General features: G+C 29.7%; 3 protein-coding genes across 3 annotated transcripts; all 3 read left to right on the top strand.

The window, feature by feature from the left end:
- The first annotated feature begins 961 nt into the window (after nt 1-961).
- Nucleotides 962-3683, top strand: LOC122311053 (7-deoxyloganetin glucosyltransferase-like). The gene is made up of 2 exons (XM_043125403.1): nt 962-1521; nt 2563-3683. Exons 1-2 carry the CDS (start codon nt 1008-1010, stop codon nt 3504-3506), a joined length of 1458 nt encoding a protein of 485 aa, XP_042981337.1. The 5' UTR covers nt 962-1007; the 3' UTR covers nt 3507-3683.
- Nucleotides 3684-20273: 16590 nt separating this feature from the next.
- LOC122311054 (7-deoxyloganetin glucosyltransferase-like) lies at nt 20274-23076 on the top strand. The gene is made up of 2 exons (XM_043125404.1): nt 20274-20813; nt 21979-23076. Exons 1-2 carry the CDS (start codon nt 20303-20305, stop codon nt 22659-22661), a joined length of 1194 nt encoding a protein of 397 aa, XP_042981338.1. The 5' UTR covers nt 20274-20302; the 3' UTR covers nt 22662-23076.
- On the top strand, nt 22722-26117 carry LOC122309452 (7-deoxyloganetin glucosyltransferase-like). The gene is made up of 2 exons (XM_043122949.1): nt 22722-22851; nt 25621-26117. Exons 1-2 carry the CDS (start codon nt 22722-22724, stop codon nt 26115-26117), a joined length of 627 nt encoding a protein of 208 aa, XP_042978883.1.
- The last annotated feature ends 460 nt before the right edge of the window (nt 26118-26577 follow it).

Here is a 26577-nt window from a genome sequence, read left to right as displayed (position 1 = left end):
TAAGGTGGTATTTGGACAGTGAGTTAAAATGAGATGAGTTGAGATGAAATTTAAAAATTAAATAAAATATTATTAAAATATCATTTTTAATATCATTATTATTTTAAGAATTAAAAAAATTGAATTATTTATTATATTTTATGTGAAAATTTAAAAAAATTATAAAAATGAGATGAAGTACTTTTACTATACAAATAAGGCCTAAAACGTATTTATTAAAACCGTAATAACAGGTTACTACTGGCAACTAATTAGACATGGAAAAAAAGATTAAAAATAATTAAACTAATTAGACATGGAAAAAAACATTAAAAATAATTAAAAGTAGCCCAATATATATCCCAAAAAAAAGATTCAAAAGCAGATGATCCATCGTGATGATCATTGTAAATTTTAGCACCAGCATGCTGCATGGTACGCACCTTTTTTTAATATATGTGAATTTATTAACCATGATATTGATATATAACAAACTAATTGAAGTACTGGTCAACTTTCTAAATTCAGCAACAAGAGCTCCTCGATCTCAGAGAGAGGGCTATTAATATTAACAAAAATTATATGGAAAAAACAGTTAAGAGCTTCATTAGTTTGTTGAGTAAATTGCCAGTCTAGGAAACATTGGACCCCATGCTTAATCAGGGTATGTAAGGTTTATTACAAGAAAAATAAATTTTTGTAATTAATTTATTGTAACGAATAGTCACAAAAATTAGTCACAACTAATTCATTACAATAAATCAGTCACAAACATCTATTTTTCTTGTAGTGATTTTTCTATATACAGTAAAATCATGATGATTAAGGTTACGCACTTGTAAGGAAGAGGCGGGATAGAAGCGATCGCGTACATACACGAGTCATGTGCATGGAGAAAAAGGTACGTCCAGGCTTTCTATATACATTAATTCCGGTAGGTGCATCCTGGAGCCCTCGCTATAAATATACATTACATTAATATCTTGTTCTGCCGAGAGAGAGAGAGAGAGAGAGAGAGAGAGAGAGAGATGGGTTCTATGGAGGAGAAGCCTCATGCTGTTTGCATCCCATACCCAGCTCAAGGCCATGTTAATCCGATGCTCAAACTAGCTAAAGTCCTTCACCATAGAGGCTTCCACATAACTTTTATCAACACCGAGTTCAATCACAGACTCTTGCTCAAGGCCAGAGGTCCCGATTCCTTGGACGGCTTGCCAGACTTTCGCTTTGAAACCATCCCCGATGGTTTGCCTCCCTCCGATACTGACGTAACCCAGGACATCCCATCACTGTGTGACTCTATCGCAAAGAATTTTTTGGTCCTCTTTCGAAATCTACTTGCAAAACTTAATAATACTGTCTCCTCGAATGTTCCCCCGGTGAGCTGCATAGTTAGTGATTTCTGCATGCATTTCACCAATAACGTTGCTGAAGAACTGGGAATCCCTGTCATTCTATTGTGGGCTGCGAGTGCCTATGCCTTTTTAGGCTTTGCACATACCCGCCGTCTAGTCGAAAGTGGACTACTTATACCACCCAAAGGTACGATATATTCCTTGGTCCTATATATTGTTACTTCTTCACGATCATCCTTTTATCAAACATCTTCTATGCACTTCTATTTACGATAAAATCCCAAAATCTTGGACGGGAAATTTAACGCAGCCTCAGTTTAAATGGAAGATGTATAAATACCGTACAATCTAATTTTTTTTTTAAATGAATAAATACGAAATTTATATAAAAAAAAATTAATTTTTTTAATAACGAACCTCAATACTCTTTAAAAAGTGTCGTAGTCTTTAAAAAAAATTATTAAAAAGAGTTTACAATCTGACTTGGAATATTATAATACATATAATCTACTTCATAATAAAAAAATATTTCTAATCCAACTTACATATCAAATCATCCTAATTTGTAAGTTTCTTTTATAAAATATTTTTTAGAACAAAATTTCACACGTTACGTACACAACATTCTCACAATATGTTATAGACAAAACAATGTTCAAAGCCATGAATTGTAAAATATTAATGCAGTCATTACCTTTCACTTTTCATAAAATAGCAATGCTAATCTCACTTAAAAAAATTAGCGGGGTTTTCTTGTTTACCATTATGAATACATGCATTGTGAACTATCTTAAAAAAAAAAAAAAAAAATGTCAAAGTTCTATATATAGAATTAAGCCTTACACCACACATCCACAGCCAAATCAGTAAGTGATTTATTATTTTTATCATTCTATCTTAATATTTAAATATGTGCGTGTTTAAATAATAAGATAAAAATGACAAATCACATATTGATTAGATTGAGGTGTGTGGTGAAACCTTTGGGGTTAGGTTGATACGTGTGGTGCAATTATATATTAAAAAGTTAAAATTTCAACATTTTTTTGTAGATAAGATGTTTCCACTTAGGCAGTTAGGCATTCTTTGTACGAATGTTCCAGTACATGGGTTTGAACTTATAGGCTAGACGAGATGTTTAAATTTCATAAAAGATTTAATTAATTACACGTGATTGATCTTCAATGAACTATATATAATTTAAAATTTTTGAATGAAAATCATGCAGATGAGAGCCATCTTCTAAATGGGTACATGGACACTACAATTGATTGGATTCCTGGGATGAAAAATATTCGCATAAAGGATCTCCACAGCTTTCTACTCACATCGTTAGATCCAAAAGATATCATGTTGAACTTTATTTTGGAGATGGTAGAGAAAGCTTCGAAAGCTTCTGCCATAGTTGTGAACACTTTTGATGCATTGGAGCATGAAGGATTGGATGCTCTTTCCTCCTTGTTTCCTCCTATTTACTCTATTGGCCCTCTCCATTTGCTTCTCAACCAGATTCCACAAAACAATTCAAAGTTGAATAACATCGATTCCAATCTTTGGAAAGATGAAACTGATTGTCTCGAATGGCTCAATTCTAAGGAGCCAAACTCGGTTATTTACGTGAATTTCGGCAGCATCACAGTCCTAACCCTACCACAAATGATCGAGTTTGCTAGCGGACTCACTAACAGCAAGAAAGCCTTTTTATGGGTGATTAGGCCTGGCATGGTGAAGGGTGACTCAGTGATTGTACCGCACGAGTTTTTAGGTGAAACCAAAGATAGAGGTATTGTGGTAAGTTGGTGCCCACAAGAGCATGTGCTAAGCCACCCATCAATTGGAGGATTCTTGACCCATTGTGGATGGAACTCGATGATTGAAAGTATGTGCGCAGGAGTGCCTATGCTTTGCTGGCCATTCTTTGCCGACCAGCAAACGAACTGTAGGTTTGCGTGCGTTGAATGGGGCATTGGCATGGAGATTGATTCTAATGTGAAAAGTGATGAAGTGGAGAAGCTTGTGAGAGAGTTGATGGAGGGAGAGAAGGGTAAGGAGATGAAGAAACATGCCATGAAGTGGAAGAAAATGGCAGAGAAAACAGTTGGTATAGATGGCTCTTCAAACTTAAATCTTGACAAAGTGGTCAAGGAGGTGCTGCTACAGTTGAATCTGTAGATTGTTATTTATATTTTTGATGAATTTTTTCTCCAAGATTATCTTTACTCTATCTACGTACGTACAATGCTCTTGGAGATATTGATCAACTACTACCAAAAAGACTATTTCAAGATTGGGCTTGATTGTTAATTAAGGACATTGAAAAGCAATCGTATCCACAATGTCTTTGTATAAGATTTTCTTGTTTGTATTGTTAAAGTATTTTATATTATCTTATTATTATAATTTTTTTAATCTTTTACATAAAATATAATAAATAATCTAACTTTTTTAAATTTCTAAATAAAAATAATATTTTAATAATACTTTATTTAATTTTTATATAAAACCATTTCATCTCTTATTATCCAAACCCTAACTTAATAATTTGATACGTAATTAAGGCAACTTATAAAGTAAAAATTATACACAGATACAAACACATGCGCAGACAGATTTTGAAATGAGCGATGAATTGTCCCAATCATCTGATTCTCCTTTATAGCCTTGAGAAACGCTAGCCTGCTGCTTCAATATGCCCGCTGCAAATGACCACTTGACGTGGTAGCTGACGTAGCGACTCCATGTGGACAAAAAAAATTGAGGGGATTCACGTTACCTTATTTTCCTGCCTCCGTGTGAACTGTGAAGAGTGAAGACTGAACCCCCCCCCCCAATCTTGCATCCACGTGCCACCCTCCCTCACGGCGCCGACCACTGCAGCACTTGCCAAAGATTTTAGCAGCAGCACTTACCTCACTGAAAAAAGAATTGCAGCAGTCAATTTGGTGATGTACAGTACCACCGGTTTTTCATCGACATCTAATCGATTTGGTGCATCTGCCACAGGTGTTCAACCGAAATCCAAAACTTCAGCAGTCGATTTGGGCCATCAATCTACCTGGTTTTTCACCCAAAAAAAAAAATCCAACACTTAAAGAAATCTATCCACCTCACCGATAGTCGAGCACCAACTGAACTCTAAAATCTGCTAGTTCGTGTTCTCTTCTCACTTCACCGAATATCTTTTGTGCGAATTGGTTTTGAATATTTTCTGTGCGAATTAGTCATACAAATTGAAAACAGAATTGGTTTTTCTAGGATTTGTATGTTTTTTTCTGGGCTTTTGGGTGGATAGTACTCTCTGTTTTTGCTTGAATTTGGGGCTTAGTTCCAGCTTGTAATTAATTGAAAAGTTAAATTCCACCACAATAGTTCCAGTTTGTGATTAATTGTTGAAAGCGCTGCCAGATCTGGGATCTGTGTGGGGAACCTCTGCCGCTGCGAGAATAAAACCACATGTTCAAAGCGCTACCATATCTGGAGGAGGGAGCCGATAGTTTGACGCGCAAGGCACTCATGAGGTGTGATGGTGATCAGCAACGGGACGGTCATGGGACGACGACAAGATAGCCACGGGACGACCACGGGACAGCGATGCACCCACGAGGGATTCTGCCTCGTGTTTGTCTTCTCTACCCGATTTGATTTTTTTTAGCCACTTTTGTTTCTTTTTTTCAATTTAATATTATGTGACGCGGCATGCCATGTCATGCAATTATTTGCAGCGATATTGTACAAGCGGCACAAAATATTTTAATTTTTTTAATTTTTTATTTAACAATTAAGAAAATAATTATTAATAAAATAATTATTTTTTATTTTTTTAATAATTAAAAATGTTAAAATAAATACTTATAAAAAAATTAATTCTTATATTTTTACTAGTGATATCCCCAACGGTAAGTGCTGGGGCAACGAGCACTTACCGTTGGGGCAACGAGCACTTTCCTAATATTATATATACATCTACAGTTACCGCAACAGTTGTGGGTTTGCTATTTAATAATAATTTACTTATTATATATATAATTAACGATATACACTATATTCTCATCTTATTTTCATCTTATTAAATAAGATGAGATTCATTTATCACCTTTGGATAATAAATAAACATGTAATAAATTATTATTTAATAATAATAAATGTGTCATATTATACTTAATGAGTTGAAAGTAAAATAATAATATAATGTATAGAAATTTACATAGTTAATTACTTAGTAAAAGTGTAAACCAGACCGAATATATAGACATTGCAAGCGAATATAGATAAATATAACACGTGGTATATAATTGATTCGGCTAAAGGTCTGTATATGTGTATGCCTAGCTTGATAATAAATATATATAGTTCCTTTAATGGTAAGCAAAATGGTGGCTTCTCAGGCATTAAAACGTATTTAGTAAAACCATAATAACAGGTTAACAGCTACTCAGACATGGAAAAAAGATTGAAATTATTAAAAGTAGCTCAACATTATTTATATGCTTAGTACACTACTTTTATGGGAACTTATTAAAACATCAAAAGATAGCTTTAATTATGAAGATATTACATAAAAATAAATTTATAAATTGACGTTATTTGATGTATTACATTAAATTATAAAGTTATTTTTATTATAAAGTTAATTTACCTTATCATATATATAAAGTCATATCAGTTTTTAAACTTATTTTTATGTGAACTTTTTTACGAAGGTATCATTTCTCAAATATTAATCATGATATATACAAATTAGAGTAGTGCTTCGAGGATGGGTCTCAAGAATGCCAAGTCTGCTTCTTCTTCTTGTTTTTATATTTTTTTTATAGATTTTTTTTATATTCTTAAACATTTAAAAAAATTTATATTAAAAATACATTCTTAATCATTAAATAAAAATAAATAAAATAAAAATATCAAGACCTGTGTCAATACTCAACTCTCGGTACCTCTATCATTTTCTTACAAATTAATTGTGATCGACTTTCTATGTTCAGCAAGAGGAGCTTCTCGATCTTTGAGAGGCGGCCAATATTAGAAAAAAATCAGGGAAAAGAAAGAGAGTAGAGCTTCATTAACATGTTTAGTAAATTACCAGTCTAGAAAACATTGGACCCACGCTTGATCAGGGTATTTAGGGTTTTTTATATATAATAAAGAGATTTGCTATTCAGTATTTATACACACTATATATTATATTTATTTATTTATTTTTATTATTCTTAAATTAATTAAAATTTCCTACTCATCATTTATATATTACATATTTGTTAAGAGAAAACTATATATATATATGAAAAATATTATAGATACAAATGAATTCCATAAAAAGATCTTTACACTGATGTGGCATACTACAAATTCAGATAAGTTAGGAACTGTGTGTTTGCATGTAGGGTTAGACTTTAATTTGAACTCAATTTAGATGAGTTGAGATAAGTGGTGAAACTACATGCATCTAGGGGGGGATCCCAAAAGTTTTTTGAAAAATCAAAATATATCTTAGTTTTTAATCGTAATTTTATAAATATAGTAAATGGTCCATCCAAAAAAATTTATAATCTCTATATACTCAATAAAATTTTATAAAATTTTAATATTCTTAAAAATGTCTTTTCAATTTTTTTCTATAGTCTAAAATTTTTGTATAATTCCTATATATTATTTATTTTCAACAACATAGTGGTTGAGGGGGAACATGATTGTTTCAAAATTCAAAGTAGTCCCTAAATTATTTTCATAATTTTATGTATATAGAAATTGGCCTCCCAAAAAACAATTTATAATTTTCTTATTCCCATATATTTTGTAAAATTTCAATATACATATAAATATATTGAACCCAAAATTTTAAGTTTCGTATAATTATATATCTATACATAAATTTTGATGATAACAAACGAATTTAAAAAATAAAAGAGTTTCAAACTCAAGTTGTTTATACAATGTAGTCAAGTACATCAAGGAACCAAGTATGAGTAAGAAGAAAACAAGTTCACACTAAAGCTCATCAAGTAATGTTGTAAATTTCTTAAAAATTTAAAATTAAGATTAAGACTCAAAATTAAAATTTTATCATAAAGCATTAAAATACATTTTCCACATATACATGAATATTTTGAAAACTAAATTTGAAAATTTGAAAGATGATTAATTGTCATCTTTCACATATGTATGACAAGATTAAAAGTTTAAATTTTGAAAATATTAAATATGATTGATTGTCATCTTTCACATGTGCATGCTTTATTTAAATATTTTTAAAAATGATTTATGTTCTTTTTGACTTATGTAAAAGGTAAATGATTTTATTTTAAAAGTAAATAATACTCCTTTTATCATATGCGAAAAGTAAAATTATTAGGTTTAAAATTTTTGGAAAAGTGAATGATGTTGTTTTTGACAATTCAAAAAGAAGAAATATTTATTTGAATTTTTTGAAAAAGTGAATGATATATTTGACATGTGAATCTTTTTAAATTTGAATATGAAGTCTCATATGCCTATAAATAGATAATTTGAGAGTTTCAAATTTATAACACCAAGAGCATACACTTATCATTGCAAGTTTTGCAATATTCATTCAAAGTTTTTAATGTCTCTTCTCTAAGTATTAAATTTTAATTCTTATTCATTTTGAGTGAGATATAGTTTGCACTGTATTGTTCTTATTTCTCTCATTGATGAGTGTTCTCTGATAACCTACCTACTATAAGCTCTTCTATTAGTAAAAGAGTGTGTATAACTCTTGTGCATGTAAAAAATATTTTACATATGAAATAGTTGAATCACCACGTGTAAGGTGAATATTGCAAGTGTAAAGGGTGTTCTACACGGATCTTTTGTAGCGGTATTTTTTATATGTGTAATAGGTTTCTATCTCCACCTTAAGGAGGTTGAATAGTAAATTTGAAGATCCTCAAGGGGTAACTTGAGACGAGGACTTAGGTAGTGGGGACAAACCTAGTTAGCATATTGAGTTTGTTTCTCTCTTACTCTTACTTTCTATATTTATTGATGCTTCGTATTTTGTTTATATTTTATATTGTGTACTTGATTTATAATTGTTAATTTTTAAATACAACTCAATTCACGCTCCTCTTATGTTAGTCATCTGAACAACAATTCGTATCAAAGCAATGACTCTGTTATAAGATTAACTATTTTAGTTAAAATCTTATAGCTAACATTGCATTTTTATTTGGTGAAGGTCAATCTAGTAGTCGGCTTCCACTCTTTTGTAGAGACAATTACTTAATTTGAAAAGTTAAAATGAGAATATTCCTTCAGGCTCAAGGTCGAGAAAACTGGAAATGCATTGTAAATAGACATTATATTCCAACAAAAGTGGTTGATGGAGTAAAAGTCAAAAAGGAAGAAGAAGAGTTTGATCGTGAAGACGATAGAATTTATACATTGAATTTAACTGCTATAAATTTATTATATAATGCTCTCAATAGAAATGAATTTAATAGAATAATGATTTGCGCTACTGCAAATGAATTTTATTTTGAATGACAGAAATAATTTAGACAAGTTTGATGCAAATATAATGAATGTTTCTTTTTCGGGTATTCTACTAATAGTAAAGTTTACAGAATATTCAATAAAAATACTTTGACTGTAGAAAAATCTATGCATGCAATATTTGATGAATCTAATTTTTTACTTTCCAAAAAATCCGTTGATGAAAAAACATTATATATAAATAACACAGAAAGTCTCAATCTCAACAAAGAGAACAAAATAGAGGAAGTCCAACATGGAGACATAAGGAAAAATCATCAAAATTTAATACAAGATGCAACCAAACAGTAAAAATTTATGAAATATTATCTAGTGGAACAAATTCTGTGAGAAAATTCTGTGAGAACCTTTACGATATGTAAGTACTCGATCATCTCTTAGAAATATTTGCAATCATACTGCTTTTCTATCTCAGATTGAACTCAAAAATATTGATGAAACGTTTCTTGATGAATCTTAGATTCTAGCAGTGCAAGAAGGGCTGAATTAATTTGAAAAAAATGATGTTTGGACACTTGTTCCTAGACCCAAAAATCATACTATTATTAGAACAAAATGAGTTTTTAGAAACAAGAAAGATGAGTCTGGAGTCATTACTAGAAATAAGGCTCGACTTGTAACCCAATGTTTTAATCAAGAATAAGGAATCGATTATGATGAGACATATGCACCTGTCGCAAAATTAGAAGCTATTCGAATGCTACTTGCATATGCTTGTTATAAAGATTTCAAACTTTTTCAAATGGATGTTAAAAGTGTTTTTTTAAATGGTTTTATAAATGAAAAAATATATGTTGAGCAATTTTCAGGTTTTGAAAATTATATTTCCCCAAATTATATTTTCAAACTCGTAAAAGCACTATATGGACTCAAACAAGCTCCTAGAACTTGGTACGAAAGATTTAGTGGTTTCTTAATTGAAAAAGGTTTTTCAAAAGAAAAAATCAACACAACTATTTTAATTAAACATGAAAATGATAACGTTCTTTTAATTCAGATTTATATTGATAATATAATATTTGGTGCTACTAATGAAAATATGTGTCAAGTTTTTGCTAAGAGTATGCAGGAATAATTTGAAATGAGCATAATGGAAAAACTTACATTCTTTATCGGATTGAAAATCAAGCAAGTAAAAAGTGAAACATTCATATATCAATCAAAATATATTAAGAAATTACTCAAAAAGTTTAGGATGAGAAGTGCTAAGGAAATTGGAATACAATTGAGTCCATCCACTAAACTTGATAAGGATGAAACCGGTAAGCCAGTTGACTCGAACGTATATCAAGGTATGATTGGTAGCTTATTATATTTGACTGCTAGTAACTAGATATTATGTTCAGTGCGTGTTTATGTGCACGCTTTCAATCATCTCCAAAAGAATCTCATTTGATTGCAGTTAAACTCATTTTTAGATATCGTAATAGTATAATTGACTTAGGGTTATAGTATCCTAAACACACATCTTTCAATCTAATCAGTTATACAAATGCAAATTATGCTGGTTGTAAAATTGATCGAAAAAGTACTAATGAAACATGTCATTTCTTAAGTCATGCACTAGTTTCATTGTTTAGTAAAAAGTAAAATTTCATTCCATTATTTACTGCTGAGGCAGAATATATTGCTGCGGGTAGTTGTTGTGCTCAAGTTCTTTACATGAAGCAACAACTTGAAAATTTTACACTCATGTGTAATCACATTCCAATCAAATGTGATAATACAAGTGCTATAAATCTTTTAAAGAATCCAATACAACATTCTAGAACTAAGCATATTGAAATAAAGTATCATTTTCTTCGAGATTATGTGCAGAAAGACGATATAATATTAGAGTTCACAAATACACACGATCAGTTAGCAGATATTTTCACAAAGCCTTTACCAGAAGATAGATTATGTATGATCAGAAGAGAAATATGTATGATGCATGCTATGAATATCTCTTAAAAGATAGACCAGAATCAATAAAAATAGAGATGGATTTTTTAAATACTTTTGCATAAACTTGAGATTCTTAGCCTCATGTTTGAGACGCTTATTCTCTTCATACAATATTATGTCATTCTTATCCATGGGAACCGGCAAGCGGAATGAAGAATCTAATAAAGATTTCAACTGTTTATTCTTCTGCCGAATGATTCCTTCCCTTGTGTGAGACTCTTGAACAATTCGTTGAAGTACAACAATTTGTTCTTTGAGCTTTTCAACTTCGTGATTTTTGGCTTGTAGCCGCTGAGAAAAAGTAACAATAGAGGAAGAGTAGCGAGTCCCAAGACTCACCAAGTCATAAATAGCATCAGAATCTGACTTATTAGTCAGATTATTATTTTCTTGCTGCAACATGGCACCAATGGCAGCTGCAGAAAGAACAGGAGGTTGAGATGCAGAATGCCTCATGGATGGATTTAGAGAAATGTTAGAAGAATGAGCCATTGAGAAAAGAATAGAAGGCTTAAAACGAGAATGTTGAATGAATGCAGATGAGTTATAGAGATGAGATGAAAACTTGATACGGATTGGATGAACTTCAGGACTGATTTTATAGAGATAGCATAAAGAATAAGACAAACTATTGTCTCTTCAAATTTTATTTAATCAAAAGAAATACAAGATATGCTGGACACACATTGTCAAAAGTTTTCTTACTAAGCCAGCGAGATTAACAGTAGATTGTCCCTATTTTTCTAGTAAACGATGAACCTCTGCTGTTATCTACCGATGTTGACCTTGTATCTGAACCCTTTCTCGTTCCAGCTCCTCTATTCGTGGTTGCAGATATGAGCATACCAATCTGCAAATTTTTTCAACTCTTGGTTTTCTTGCTTTAGCCATTTATTCTCACTATCATTATTAGCAAGCTCCTGTCGTAAGTCAAATATTTACATGTTAAGATGATCAATCTCACTCACCCTCGCCATTAACCTCCGAGACATGATCGTAACAGAGACAGCATATTGACTACTGAGCATTCTTGATTCTGCAATAATCTCAGAATCAGCCTTATTAGAAAAACTGTTCACTGCTCCTATCATGGTATTGACGGCCTCAGGAGAGAAGATTGATGATTGATGCGTTAAGGGTTTCTGATTCAAGTCTGGAACATTAGTGGAAGAGAATTGCTCAGCCATTATATCGTTGTGGAAAAACAGAACTCGGGTCAAGAAGCAATTATTTTTTTGGCATCCGATAGATGAAAATGATCATTTTTTTATAGCAACTCAGAACCTTCAATCACATTTGTCAACAACATCAGGCGATTGTTTAAATCTCCAGCCGCACTAAATTCATAGAGTTAGGTCTTGAGACTTTGCAGCATTTGTCAGGTCACGGACGGCTCCTTTTTCAACTATCTATAGTGACTATTAAACGCATCGTTTTCTTCAGTCCATTTACTTGTTGCGGATCCTTTTTAATGATGCCAAAAGGGGGAGAAGTATTAGACTAGAACATTAACATTGTTTGAATTGCTAAACTTATTATATATGTTTGGAATTATATTTATACTTTTGCTTGAAAAACTAACGCACATTCTCAGGGGGAGTTTAAGTATTAATACAGCTTTCAGGTTCTATCAAGTATTTGTCATCATCAAAAAGGGAGAGATTGTTGAACCCAAGATTTCAAGTTTTGTTTAATTATATATTTACACATGGATTTTGATGATAACAAATAAATTCAAAGAATAAAGAAATCTCAAGCTCAAGTTGTCTATACAATGGAGTTAAGCACATCAAGGACACAAGCATGACCAAGAAGGGAACAAGTTCACATTAAAATTATAGAGTAATGTTATAAATCTCTTCAAAATTCAAAATTAGGATTAATGCTCAAAATTAATATTTTATCATAAAGTATTAAAATACATTTTTCACATGTGCATGAATATTTTTGAAAATTAAATTTGAAAATTTTGAAAAATGATTGATTGTCATCTTTTACATGTGCATGCCTTGATTAAAGGGTTGAACTTTGAAAATATTAAAGATGATTGATTGTCATCTTTCACATGTGCATGTTTTATTTGAATATTTTCAAAAGTGATTGATACTTTTTTGGACTTATACAAAAGGTAGATGATTTTGTTTGAAAAATTTGAAAAATAAAGTGTGCTCATTTTGTCATATGCAAAAAGTAAAAGATTAGGTTTGAATTTTTTGAAAATGAAAGTGTGCTCATTTTGTCATATGCCAAAAGTAAAAGATTAGGTTTGATTTTTTAAAAAAGTGAATGATGTTGTCTTTGACAATTGAAAAGGAAGAACCTTTTATTTGAATTTTTTGAAAAAGTGAATGATGTTATCTTTGACATGTGAATCTTTTTAAAGTTGAATATGAAGTCTCATATGCCTATAAATAGATCATTTGAGAGCTTCACATTCACAACACCAAGAGCATACAACATTCATTCAAAACTTTCATTCTCTCTTCTCTAAGCATTGAGCCTTAATCCTTGTTCATTTTGAGAGATATAGTTTACGCTGTATTGTTCTTATTTCACTCATTGAGGAGTGCTTTCTGATAACCTACCCACTATCAGCTTTTGTATCAGAAAAAAGGTGTGTATAACCATTGTGCGTGTAGAAAGTATTCTACACGGGGAATAGTTGAATCACCACATGTAAGGTGATTGCAAGTGTAGAGGGTGTTCTACACGGATCCTTTGTAGCGGTGTTGTTCAAAAGTGTAATAGGTTTCTATCTCCACCTGAAGGAGGTTGAATAGTGAATTTGGGAATCCTCAATGGATAGCTTGAGGCGAGGACGTAGGCAGTGGGGCCGAACCTTTTTAACATACTGAGTTTGCTTCTCTCTTACCCTTACTCTTTATATTTATTATTATTTCATATTTTGTTTATATTTTATATTATATATTTGATTTAAATTGTTATTTTTTTTAAATACAACTCAATTCACCCCCATCTTGTGTTAGTCATCTGGGCAACAATTTTTAAAAGTGATTGATATTCCTTTTGACTTATGCAAAACGTATATGATTTTGTTTGAAAAATTTGAAAAGTAAATAATGCTCCTTTTGTCATATGCAAAAAGTAAAAAAAATTATGTTTGAAATTTCTGAAAAATGAATGATGTTGTTTTTGAAAATTGAAAAAAAAAGAAACATTTATTTAAATTTTTTGAAAAAGTGAATGATGTTATTTTTTACAATTGAAAAAAGAAGAAACTTTTATTTGAATTTTTTGAAAAAAGTGAATAATGTTGTCTTTGACAAATTGAAAAATAATAAACTTTTTTTTTGAATTTTTTGAAAAGTAAACGATGTTGTATTTGACATTTAAATCTTTTTAAATTTGAATATGAAACCTCATATGCTTATAAATAGATTATTTGAGAGTTTGAAATTTACAACACCTAGAGCATACACATATCATTGCAAGTTTTGTAACATTCATTCAAAACTTTCAATTGAGACTTAATCCTTGTTCATTTTGAGAAAGATATAGTTTGCGTTGTATTATTTTTATTTCACTCATTGAGGAGTGTTCTCTGATAACCTACCCACTATCAGCTCTTGTATTAGTAAAATAGTGTGTATAACCCTTGTGCGTGTAGAAAGTGTTCTATATCTAGAATAGTTAAATCACCACACGTAAGATGATTGCAAGTGCAGATAGTGTTCTATATGGATACTTTGTAGCGGTGTTGTTCAAATATGTAATAGATTTCTATCTCCACCTGAAGGAGGTGGAATAGTGAATTTTGGAATCCTCAAAGAGTAGCTTGAGGGGAGGACGTAGGCAATAAGGTCGAACCTCGTTAATATACTAAGTTTGCTTCTCTCTTACTCTTACTCTTACTCTTTATATTTATTACTACTTCGTATTTTGTTTATATTTTATATTATATGTTTGATTTATAATTGTTAATTTTTAAATACAACTTAATTCACCGCTCCTCTTATGTTAGTCATTTAGGCAACAAAATGTCTCTCTCAAATTTTTTCCTATAACCCCTAGATTTTATATAATTTTTATAAATGATCTATTTTCAAGGATATGGTCTCACTAAAATTAAATTAAAACTAAGATTAAGAGAACTAATGAACTATTAGCATTGACCCCAGAGTTTTTTATTATACAATATTAAGTTTCTTAACATAAAATCTAAAGTGAAAATATAAGAAAAATCATTTAAGATTGATGATTTATATGAAAAATGGTAGAAATGATTTATCATCTAAAGTTCATTAAGCAAGAAAAAGTTTATTTAAACTATCAATTGCAACAATCTATACTTAATGTAACGTCAAAATAGATAGATTTTATATAAAATTTGATAAACTAGTTTAGATATTAGAATTAGAGATGACGTTTTAAAATATCACTTGATAGTTTCAAAGAAGAAAATAATTTCTAAATATTTCATATTTATAAAAATAATAATGAATGAAAATTATTCTATGAAATACTTTTGTCAAAAATCTGAAGCAACCAGTAAGTTATATTTTTAAAATTTTATTTCTATGTTACTTGGAAAATCATTGAGATTTAATTTTATATATAGTCATGCCTTATGATTTTGTAATATTTTTTCATTTTACATTAACATCTCACGTGGTAGAAAAGCTGGCCCCTCCTAAGAACAATTGCCAGTTCTGCCAATGATTTTCAAGAGTGTGGTCTCACCAAAATTAAATCAAAACTAAGTTTAGGTAAAATTATGATTTTGTAATATTTTTTCATTTTACATGAACATCTCACACGGTAGAAAAGTTGGCCCCTCTTAAGAATAATGGAGTCAAGCTCAAATTGTCTACACAATAGAGTCAAGCACATAAATGAACCAAACATGAGCAAGAATGGAACAAATTCACATAAAAGCTCATAGAGTAATGTTGTAAATATATTAAAAATTTGAAATTAGGATTAAGGCTCAAAATTAAAATTTTATCATAAAACCTTAAAATAAATTTTCCACATATGCATGAATGTTTTGAAAATTAAATTTAAAAATTTTAAATATGATTGATTGTCATCTTTCACATGTGCATGACATGATTAAAAGTTATAATTTTGAAAATATTAAAGATAATTGATTGTCATCTTTCACATGTGCATATTTTATTTGAAAATTTTCAAAAGTGATTGATACTCTTTTTGACTTATGCAAAAGGTAGATGATTTTGTTTGAAAAATTTGAAAAGTAAATAATACTCATTTTTTCATATACGAAAAGTAAAAAGATTAGATCTGAAATTTTTAAAAAGTGAATGATATTGTCTTTGATAATTGAAAAAAAAAAAGAAACTTTTATATGAATTTTTTAAAAAAGTGAATGATTTTTTTTTCACGATTGAAAAAGAAGAAATTTTTATTTGAATTTTTTGAATAAAGTAAATGATGTTGTCTTTGACAAATTGAAAAAGAATAAACTTTTATTTGAATTTTTTGAAAAGTGAATGATGTTGTCTTTGACATGTGAATTTTTTAAAATTTGAATATAAAATCTCATATGCTTATAAATAGATCATTTGAGATTTTTAAATTTACAACATCAAGAGCATATACATATCATTGCAAGTTTTGCAACATTTATTCAAAACTTTCAATTGAGACTGAATCATTGTTCATTTTGAGAGATATATAGTTTGCGATGTATTGTTCTTATTTTACTCATTAAGGAGTGTTCTCTGATAACCTATTCACTATCAGCTCTTGTATTAGTAAAATGATGTGTATAACGCTTATGCGTGTAGAAAGTGTTCTACATAGAAAATAGTTTAATCACCACATGTAAGGTGACTGCAAGTGTAGAGGTTGTTTTGCACAGATCCTTTGTAGCTGTATTGTTCAAATGTGTAATAGGTTTCTATCTCCTCTCCACCTGAAAGAGGTGGAATAGTAAATTTGGGGATCCTCAAGGTGTAGCTTGAGGCGAGAACGTAGGCAATAAGACCGAATCTCGTTAACATACTGAGTTTGCTTCTTTCTTACATTTACTCTTTATATTTATTGTTGTTTCATATTTTGTTTATATTTTATATTGTGTATTTGATTTATAATTATTAATTTTTAAATATAACTCAATTCACCACCCCTCTTATGTTAGTCATCTGGATAACAAAATGTCTCTCTCAAATTTTTTCCTATAACTCCTAGATTTTCTATAATTTCTATATATTATCTATTTTCAAGGATATGGTCCCACTAAAATTAAATTAAAACTAAGATTAAGGGAACTAATGAACTATTAGCATTGACCCCAAAGTTTTTTATTATACAATATTAAGTTTCTTAACATAAAATCTAAAGTGAAAATATAAGAAAAATCATTTAAGATTGATGATTTATATGAAAAATGGTAGAGATGATTTATCATCTAAAGTTTTTTGTTATACAATATTAGACTTCTTAATTTAGAATCTAAAGTAAAAATATAAGAAAAACCATTTAAGGTTGATGATCTATGTGGAAAATAGTTGAGATATTTTATCTTTTAGACTTCATTGAGCAAGAAAAATTTTATTTAAGGTCTCTATTATAGTATTATATGCTTAATGTGATACGAAAATATTTAAAATTTACATAAAATTTAATAAACTAGCTTACATATGTACTAGAATGAAAGATGACATTATAAAAAATCATTTGGATAGTTTATACGAAGTAAATAAGTTTTAAACATTTCATTATAAAAATAATAATAAGTAAATATTATTTCATAAAATATTATCGTCAGAAACCTGAAACATATATTAATATATTTTCTTTTTAAAATTTTATTTCTACGTGTATATTAGAAATTTTTGAGATCTAATTTCAGATATATATTTATGCTTTTATGATTTTTAAAATTCAATGTGTCGTACATGGGAAAATTTGACCCCTCCTCAGAAAAATTTCTGGTTCCGCCATTGGTTGAGATAAGTCTATATTCCAAACGAAGCCACTAAGAGCCTTGATAATGGTCTAATCTAAAATTTGGATAAAAGTTATGGACTAAAACTATCGGAGAAACTAGTCCATATTAAACAATCTATACCAAAGTAAAAATAATAATGTAATATGATATATTTTAATAATAATTTTTTATATTTTTCAAATAAACTTCATAAATTAATTAAGAATTTAATTTTTATTAAAAATTATTATTTTCTAACTATTTTTTTTGTTAATTAATTATTCCACATAATATTTTTAGAATAAAATAATATTTTAGAGATAAATAATTTATCGTTAAATTTGAAAAAAAAAATTTAAAATTACTTTAAGTTAAAGTTTAAGCCATAAAATTTTAATTACAAACCATTTTTATTCTATTTAACCAAAATTTAATTCGACATTCACATTTGAGCAACCCAATAAATGCCAAGCCCAATGTCAGCTTTTAGGTATACACAGAATATTATGTCTGTACAGAACATATAATAAATATACAACAACCACGTCGACAGTAGTAGATTTGCCATTTAATATTATATATAACAAGTTAGGCTTATTTGAGAATAAATTCCATCTCAAAATTTATATTTTATTTTATTTTTAAATATAAAATTTTTAATTTAGTCATTTTAATTTTTTCAAATAAATCATTATAATTTTTTTAAACTTTCAAGTAAAAAAAATTAAACTTTTTCAAAATTTTAAATTAAAATAATATTATAAAATTATATTCTAATAATATTTTAACTTTAAAATTTCTTACTACTACTGATAGATTGTCTTACTACTATTCATAAAATTTTTATCTCCTCTAACTCTTCAAACGAGCCCTTAAACTTTAAAAGGTAAGCCATACCAATGAGATGGAATCATTCATCAAAATAATTTAGTTATATAAAGATTTCATACAAATAAAACTCATAAATTAATATGGTTTAATGTGAGTATATTAGACTGTAAAATTATTTTTTTATAAAATAAATTTAACATATCATATGAAGTCACATTAATTTTTGAACATTTTTATAAAATCTCTTTATAACTTTATCATACTAAGAAAATTGAAAAATCAATTCTATATTATTTCTTATTATTATGTCCTTATCCGATCAAACCCCAAATTCATTTATTAAAAAATTATTTATATTATATATTCTAATTTAGAATTTATATATTAAAATATAATTATACTAATTACAATAATATAATAATAACAATATTTATTTTATGGTATTTAATTGATTCGGCTAATGGTCTTCGTGAATCGTGCGTGCAACGTCCTTTTTTTGATATATGGGGAGGGGGACATTCTATCATTGATTCTCTTAGTAATAAATCAAGGTGTCGCTAATTGATCCAAAGAATCTAGGCAGTGCATGTAGCGCCTTTTTTTTTTTATACATGAGGGAAGAGATTCGATTATTGGTTCTCTTAATGAGAAATTAAAGTGTTGTTAATTGCTCCAAAGGATCTAGGTAGTGCATGCAGTGCCCTTGATGATTAATAATAGTTCCTTTAATTTTACTTTATAAATTATGCCTAATTTGAGAAAATACTCGGTACAGTTGGTCAATCAAATTAAATTAACGGTTGGTGGCTTCTAGTTAAGTATTAATTAGGTGGTGTTTGGATAGTGAGTTAAAATAAGATGAGTTGAGATGAAATTTGAAAATTGAATAAAATATTATTAAAATATTATTTTTAATATTATTATTATTTTAAAAATTGAAAAAATTGAATTATTTATTATATTTTATGTGAAAATTTAAAATAATTATAAAGATGAAATGAAATATTTTTACTATACAAACAAGGCGTAAAACATATTTATTAAAACCTTAATAAAATGTTACTACTGGCAACTAATTAGACATGGAAAAAAACATTAAAAATAATTAAACTAATTAGACATGGAAAAAAACATTAAAAATAATTAAACTAATTAGACATGGAAAAAAACATTAAAAATAATTAAAAGTAGCCCAATATATATCCCAAAAAAAAAGATTCAAAAGCAGATGATCCATCGTGATGATCATTGTAAATTTTAGCACCAGCATGCTGCATGGTACGCATGTTTTTTTTATATATCTGAATTTATTAAAATATTTACCCTGATAGTGATATATAACAAACTAATTGAAGTAGTGGTCAACTTTCTAAATTCAGCAACAAGAGCTCCTCGATCTCAGAGAAAGGGCTATTAATATTAGCAAAAAATATATGGAAAAAACAGTTAAGAGCTTCATTAGTTTGTTGAGTAAATTACCAGTCTAGAAAACAGTGGACCCCATGCTTGATCAGGGTATTTAGGGTTTTTCCATATATAATAAAATCATGATGATTAAGGTTACGCACTTGTAAGGGAGAGGCGGGTCAGAAGCGATCGCGTACATACACGAGTCATGTGCATGGAGAAAAAGGTCCGTCCAGGCTTCCTCTATATACATTAATTCCGGTAGGTGCATCCTGGAGCCCTCGCTATAAATATATATTACATTAATATCTTGTTCTACCGAGAGAGAGAGAGAGAGAGAGAGAGAGAGAGAGAGATGTCTATGGAGAAGCCTCATGCTGTTTGCATCCCATACCCAGCTCAAGGCCATGTTAATCCGATGCTCAAACTAGCAAAAGTCCTTCACCATAGAGGCTTCCACATAACTTTTATCAACACCGAGTTCAATCACAGACTCTTGCTCAAGGCCAGAGGTCCCGATTCCTTGGACGGCTTGCCGGACTTTCGCTTTGAAACCATCCCCGATGGTTTGCCTCCCTCCGATACTGACGTAACCCAGGACATCCCATCACTGTGTGACTCTATCACAAAGAATTTTTTGGTCCTCTTTCGAAATCTACTTGCAAAACTTAATGATAGTACTGTCTCCTCGAATGTTCCCCCGGTGAGCTGCATAGTTAGTGATTTCGGCATGCATTTCACCAATAAAGTTGCTGAAGAATTGGGAATCCCTGTCCTTCTGTTGTGGACTATGAGTGCCTATGCCTTTTTAGGCTTTGCACATACCCGCCGTCTAGTCGAAAGTGGACTACTTATACCACCCAAAGGTAAGATATATTCCTTGGTCCTATATATTGTTACTTCTTCACGATCTTCCTTCTATCAAACATCTTCTATGCACTTCTATTTACGATAGAATCCCAAAATCTTGGATGAGTAATTTAACGCAGCCTCAGTTTAAATGGAAGAGAAATTATATATACAATCGGTGTAATGCTTAAGCACTTTGCAATCTATTTATAAAAGAAAAAAAGAAAAAAAGTGAGTAAATACGAGATACATATGAAAAAAATTAATTTTTTAATAATAAATCTTAGTATTTTTTTTCAAAACAAATGCGTGGTCTTTATATACTTCACAATTATATCTAGCATGACTTTAAATGGAAGGCCGACAAATAAGTTTGTTGGAAATTATAAATTATGAAAATTGTGAAGTCTTTAAAAAAAATTATTAAAGAGAGTTTACAATCTGACTTGGAATATTATAATACATATTATCTACTTTATAATAAAAAAATATTTCTAATCCAACTTACAATATCAAATCTTCCTAATTTGTAAGTTTTTTTTATAAAATAATTTTTAGACCAAATATTTTACACATGTTACGCAACATTCTCACAATATGTTATAGACAAAAAAATGTTCAAAGCCATGAATTGTACAATATTAATGCAGTCATTGCCTTTCACTATTCATAAAATAGTAATGTTAATCTCACTTAAAAAAAATTAGGGGCGTTTTCTTGTTTACCATTATGAATACATGCATTGTGAACTATCTTAAAAAGAAAAAGTAAAAATTCTATATATAGAATTAAGCCTTACTCCTCACATCCATGGCCAAATCAGTAAGTGATTTATCATTTTTGTCATTCTATCTTAATATTTAAATATGTGCGTGATTAAATAAAAAGACAAAAATGACAAATCAAATTAGTTAGATTGAGGCGTGTAGTGAAACCTTTGGAGTTAGGTTGATACGTGTGGTGCAATTCTATATTAAAAAGTTAAAATTGCAACATTTTTTTGCAGATAAGATGTTTCCACTTAGGCCGTTGGGCATTCTTTATATGAATGTCCCAGTACATGGGTTTGAACGTATAGGCTAGACGAGATGTTTAAATTTCATAAAAATTTTAATTAATTACACGTGATTGATCTTCAATGAACTATATATACTTTAAAATTTTTGAATGAAAATCATGCAGATGAGAGTCATCTTCCAAATGGGTACATGGACACTACAATTGATTGGATTCCTGGAATAAAAAATATTCGCATAAAGGATCTTCCCAACTTTCTATTCACATCGTCAGACCCAAAAGATATTATGCTGAACTTTATTTTGGAGATGGTAGAGAAAGCTTCGAAAGCTTCTGCCATAGTTGTAAACACTTTTGATGCATTGGAGCATGAAGGATTGGATGCTCTTTCCTCCTTGTTTCCTCCTATTTACTCTATTGGCCCTCTTCATTTGCTTCTCAATCAGATTCCACAAAACAATTCAAAGTTGAATAATATTGATTCCAATCTTTGGAAAGATGAAGTTGATTGTTTCGAATGGCTCAATTCCAAGGAACCAAACTCAGTTATTTACGTAAATTTCGGCAGCATCACAGTTCTAACCCTACCACAAATGATCGAGTTTGCTAGCGGACTCACTAACAGTAAGAAAGCTTTCTTGTGGGTGATTAGGCCTGGTATGGTAAAGGGTGACTCAGTGATTGTACCCCACGAGTTTTTAAGTGAAATCAAAGACAGAGGTATTGTGGTAAGTTGGTGTCCACAAGAGTATGTGCTAAGCCACCCATCAATCGGAGGATTCTTTACTCATTGTGGATGGAACTCAATGATTGAAAGCATGTGCGCAGGAGTGCCTATGCTTTGCTAGCCATTCTTTGCCGACCAGCAGATGAATTGTAGGTTTGCATGCATTGAATGGGGTATTGGCATGGAGATCGATTGTAATGTGAAAAGAGATGAAGTGGAGAAGCTTGTGAGAGAGTTGATAGATGGAGAGAAGGGTAAGGAGATGAGGAAACATGCCATGAAGTGGAAGAAAATGGCAGAGGAAACAATTGGTATAGATGGCTCTTCAAACTTAAATCTCGACAAAGTGGTCAAGGAGGTGCTGCTGCAATTGAATATATAGATTATTATTTATATTTTTGTTGAATCTTTTCTTTAAAATCATCTTTACTCTATCTGAACGTACAATGCTCTTGGAGATATTGATCAACTACTACCAAAAAGACTATCCCAAGATTGGGCTTGATTGTTAATTAAGGACATTGAAAAGCAATCGTATCCACAATGTTTTTGTATGAGATTTTCCTGTTTGTATTGTTAAAGTATTTTATTTCATCTCATCGTTATAATTTTTTTAAATTTTTACATAAAATATAATAAATAATTTAAATTTTTTAAATTTCTAAATAAAAATAATATTTTAACAATATTTTATTTAATTTTTATATAAAACCATTTCATCTCTCTATTGAAAAATAAAAAATTTATTTAAAATTTTATATAATGAAATAGTTTTTATTTTTATTTTTTAAAATTAAGAAAAAAATCATATTTTTTAATTTTAGAGGCCTTATATAGTGAACGAGAGAGAGGTTATGGGGAGAAGAAGCCTCCAAACTCCGAAGCCTCTTACTGTTTGGTCCACTTGCAAAACATGATGTTTGGATAATGAATTGAGATAAAATTATTTTATATAAAAATTAAAAATTAAATAAAATAATATTAAAATATGAATTTTTTAATATTATAATTATTTTAATATTAAAAAAATTAAATTATTTATTATATTAATCCTAGACTTAAATGATACTGTCTCCTCGATTAATGTTCCCTCGGTGAGCTGCATGGTTGGTGATTTCAACGTGCATTTCGCAACGAGCACTCCCAATTAGCTTTTTTTTTTATATATCATTTAAATATTATATTTTTAATATATTTAATTCATTTCAAAAAAAGTATAAAGTAAAAAATAAAGAGAAATAAATAAAGAGTAAAAAGTAAAAAGAAAAATAAATTAAATATTTATAGCGGTGTGTACTGTGTTCTATAAATATAAATGAGGTACTGTAGCAAACTGAATTGTATTGGATGAACTATTTTAAACTATTTTTTTCAAATTTTACAAAAATATAAATTTTACCAAACCCATTGGAAATGATCTAACGCTGCTGCTGAAGAACTGAGAATCCCTGTCCTTTTGTTGTGGACTGCGAGTGCATTGGGCTTTCTAGTCGAAAGAGGTCTTCGTATACAACCCAAAGGTACGTACGATATAATATTCCTTCCTATTTTCACTTCTTCTTCACTATCTTCTTTAGTGGTGTAAAAAAAAATCGATAAACTGGTAAACTAGACTGGACCGAACTAAATCGGTAGCATTGGTCCGGTTCTGAGGTTGGTTCGGTCCGGTACCGATTTTAATTTTTTTAAAACCGATCAAAATCGATCCGGTTTTAATTTTTCTTTTTTTAAAATCGGACCGGACTGATTTATATATATTTTTTAATTTTTTATATTATATATAATATTTATATATAACTATATATAAAATAGTTTTGTACTATATGATAAATTACTAATTAATATAATATTAAATTTTAAAATCTTATATCATTTTACTTATTGTATTAATAGATATACTAATATTATATAGTGCATATTAATAGTTATACTTATACTATATCACTATATATTATAATATACTATAATATATTATCATTATAGTATTATATATTATAATATACTATATTATATATATAATATATATTTATATATATTATATAATATATAATATAGTACATTAAAACCGATAAAACTGGATCGAACCAGACCGGAAACCGGAATACCGGTTTATAAGGATAACCGGTGCGTAATCGGTTTTGAAAAATACAAAATCAGTACATACCAATTCGGTCTTAAATTTTGTTCAAAACCGGATTAAACCGGACCGGTTACACCCCTAATCTTCCTTTTTTATCAAACATCTTAATTCGTATTTATGCAATTCTATTCACGATCGAATCTCAAAATCTTGAACCAAGGATTTAACGCAACCTCATAATTTTAAATCGAAGGCCTACAATCAATTTGGTGGAAATTATATATTACTTAAAGTTTTAAATCCATAAAAATATCTTATAAAAGAAAGTTTATAACTAACATACTATATAACGATAGATCATATCTACTTTATAATATAAAAAAATAATAATAATTGTGATATCTCTATTTTGATAAGTGATAATAGTAGATAGTGTAAAAGATCTCACTTGATTGAAAATGATAATTTCTTACTCTTTATAATATTTTAATGTGGCTCTAATTATATCATTAAGTACTAGTCCTTTTAGAATATTATAAATAATGTGAATTGAGTACTTGATAAGTCCATTGTACAATAAAGTCATTACCTTTTACTTTTTGTATGAAATAATAATATTACTCCACTTTAAAAAATGAGTTATGAATTATACAAGCATTGTACATTCATTTTGAAAAAGAATAGACTCTACCATTGGCTCCCATATTTGCTTATTTTTTTCAAAATGAGTGCACAACACTTGTACGTTCCATGACTGCAAATATCATTTCGGGTTTCTTGTTCACCATTATGCATTTTTAACTTATTTTATGAATAAATTATTGTGAACTTTATTAAAAAGATATACTAATTGCAACATTTTTTTTAGATTATGTTCCACTTAGGTTCGAATCTATACGCTAGACAAAATGTTTAAATTTTGTAAAAAGTTTCAATTAATTACACGTGATTAATCTTCAAATGAACTATATTTTAATATTTTTGAATGACAATATTGCAGATGAGAGCCATTTTCCTAATGGGTGCATGGACACTACAGTTGACTGGATTCCCGGGATAAAAAGTATCCACCTCAAGGATCTCTCAAGCTTTCTGCTCATATCAGATCCGAAAGATATCCTGCTGAACTTTATTTTGGAGATAGTAGGGAAAGCTTCGAAAGCTTCGGCCATAGTTGTGAATACTTTTGATGCATTGGAGTGTGAAGGATTGGACGCTCTTTCCTTCATGTTTCCTCTTGTTTACTCCATTGGCCCTCTTCATTTGCTTCTCAGTCAATTTCTACAAAACAATTGGAAGTTGAATAATATCGGTTTTGATCTTTGGAAAGATGAAGCCGATGTCTTGATTGATTCCAAGGAATCCAACTTGGTTATTTATGTGAATTTTGGCAGCGTCACAATCCTAACCCCACCACAAATGGTCAAGTTTGCTTGCGAGAGCAAAAAAGCCTTCATATGGGTGATTAGGCCTAACATGATGAAGGTGACTCAGTGATTGTTCCTCATATATTTTTAAGTGAAACTAAAGATAGAAGTATTGTCGTAAGTTGGTGCCCACAAGAACATGTCCTAAGCTATCCATCAATCAAAGGATTCTTGACCCATTGCGAATGGAACTCGATGATTGAAAATATGTGTACAAGAGTGCATGGGCCATGCTAGCCGTTCTTTGCCGACTAGCATACAAACTGTAGGTTCACGTGCATTGAATGGGACATTGGCATGAAGATTGATTATAATGTAAAAAGAGATGAAGTGGAGAAGCTCATGAGAGAGTTGATAGAAGGAGATAAGGGAGAGAGTTGATAGAAGGAGATAAGGGTAAGGAGTTGAGGACACATGCCATGAAGTGGAAGAAAATGGCAGGGGAAGCAGTTCATTCAGATGGCTCTTCAAACTCGAAACTTTCCTTTTTGGAACAGTAGTAAAATATCTGAAATTCGCCAGTTCATTCA

This window comes from Carya illinoinensis, chromosome 5 (assembly GCF_018687715.1).
Source record: "Carya illinoinensis cultivar Pawnee chromosome 5, C.illinoinensisPawnee_v1, whole genome shotgun sequence".
Classification (NCBI taxonomy): domain Eukaryota; kingdom Viridiplantae; phylum Streptophyta; class Magnoliopsida; order Fagales; family Juglandaceae; genus Carya; species Carya illinoinensis.
Note: the sequence above shows the minus strand (reverse complement) of the source record. Positions and strands in the feature narration are given on the sequence as shown.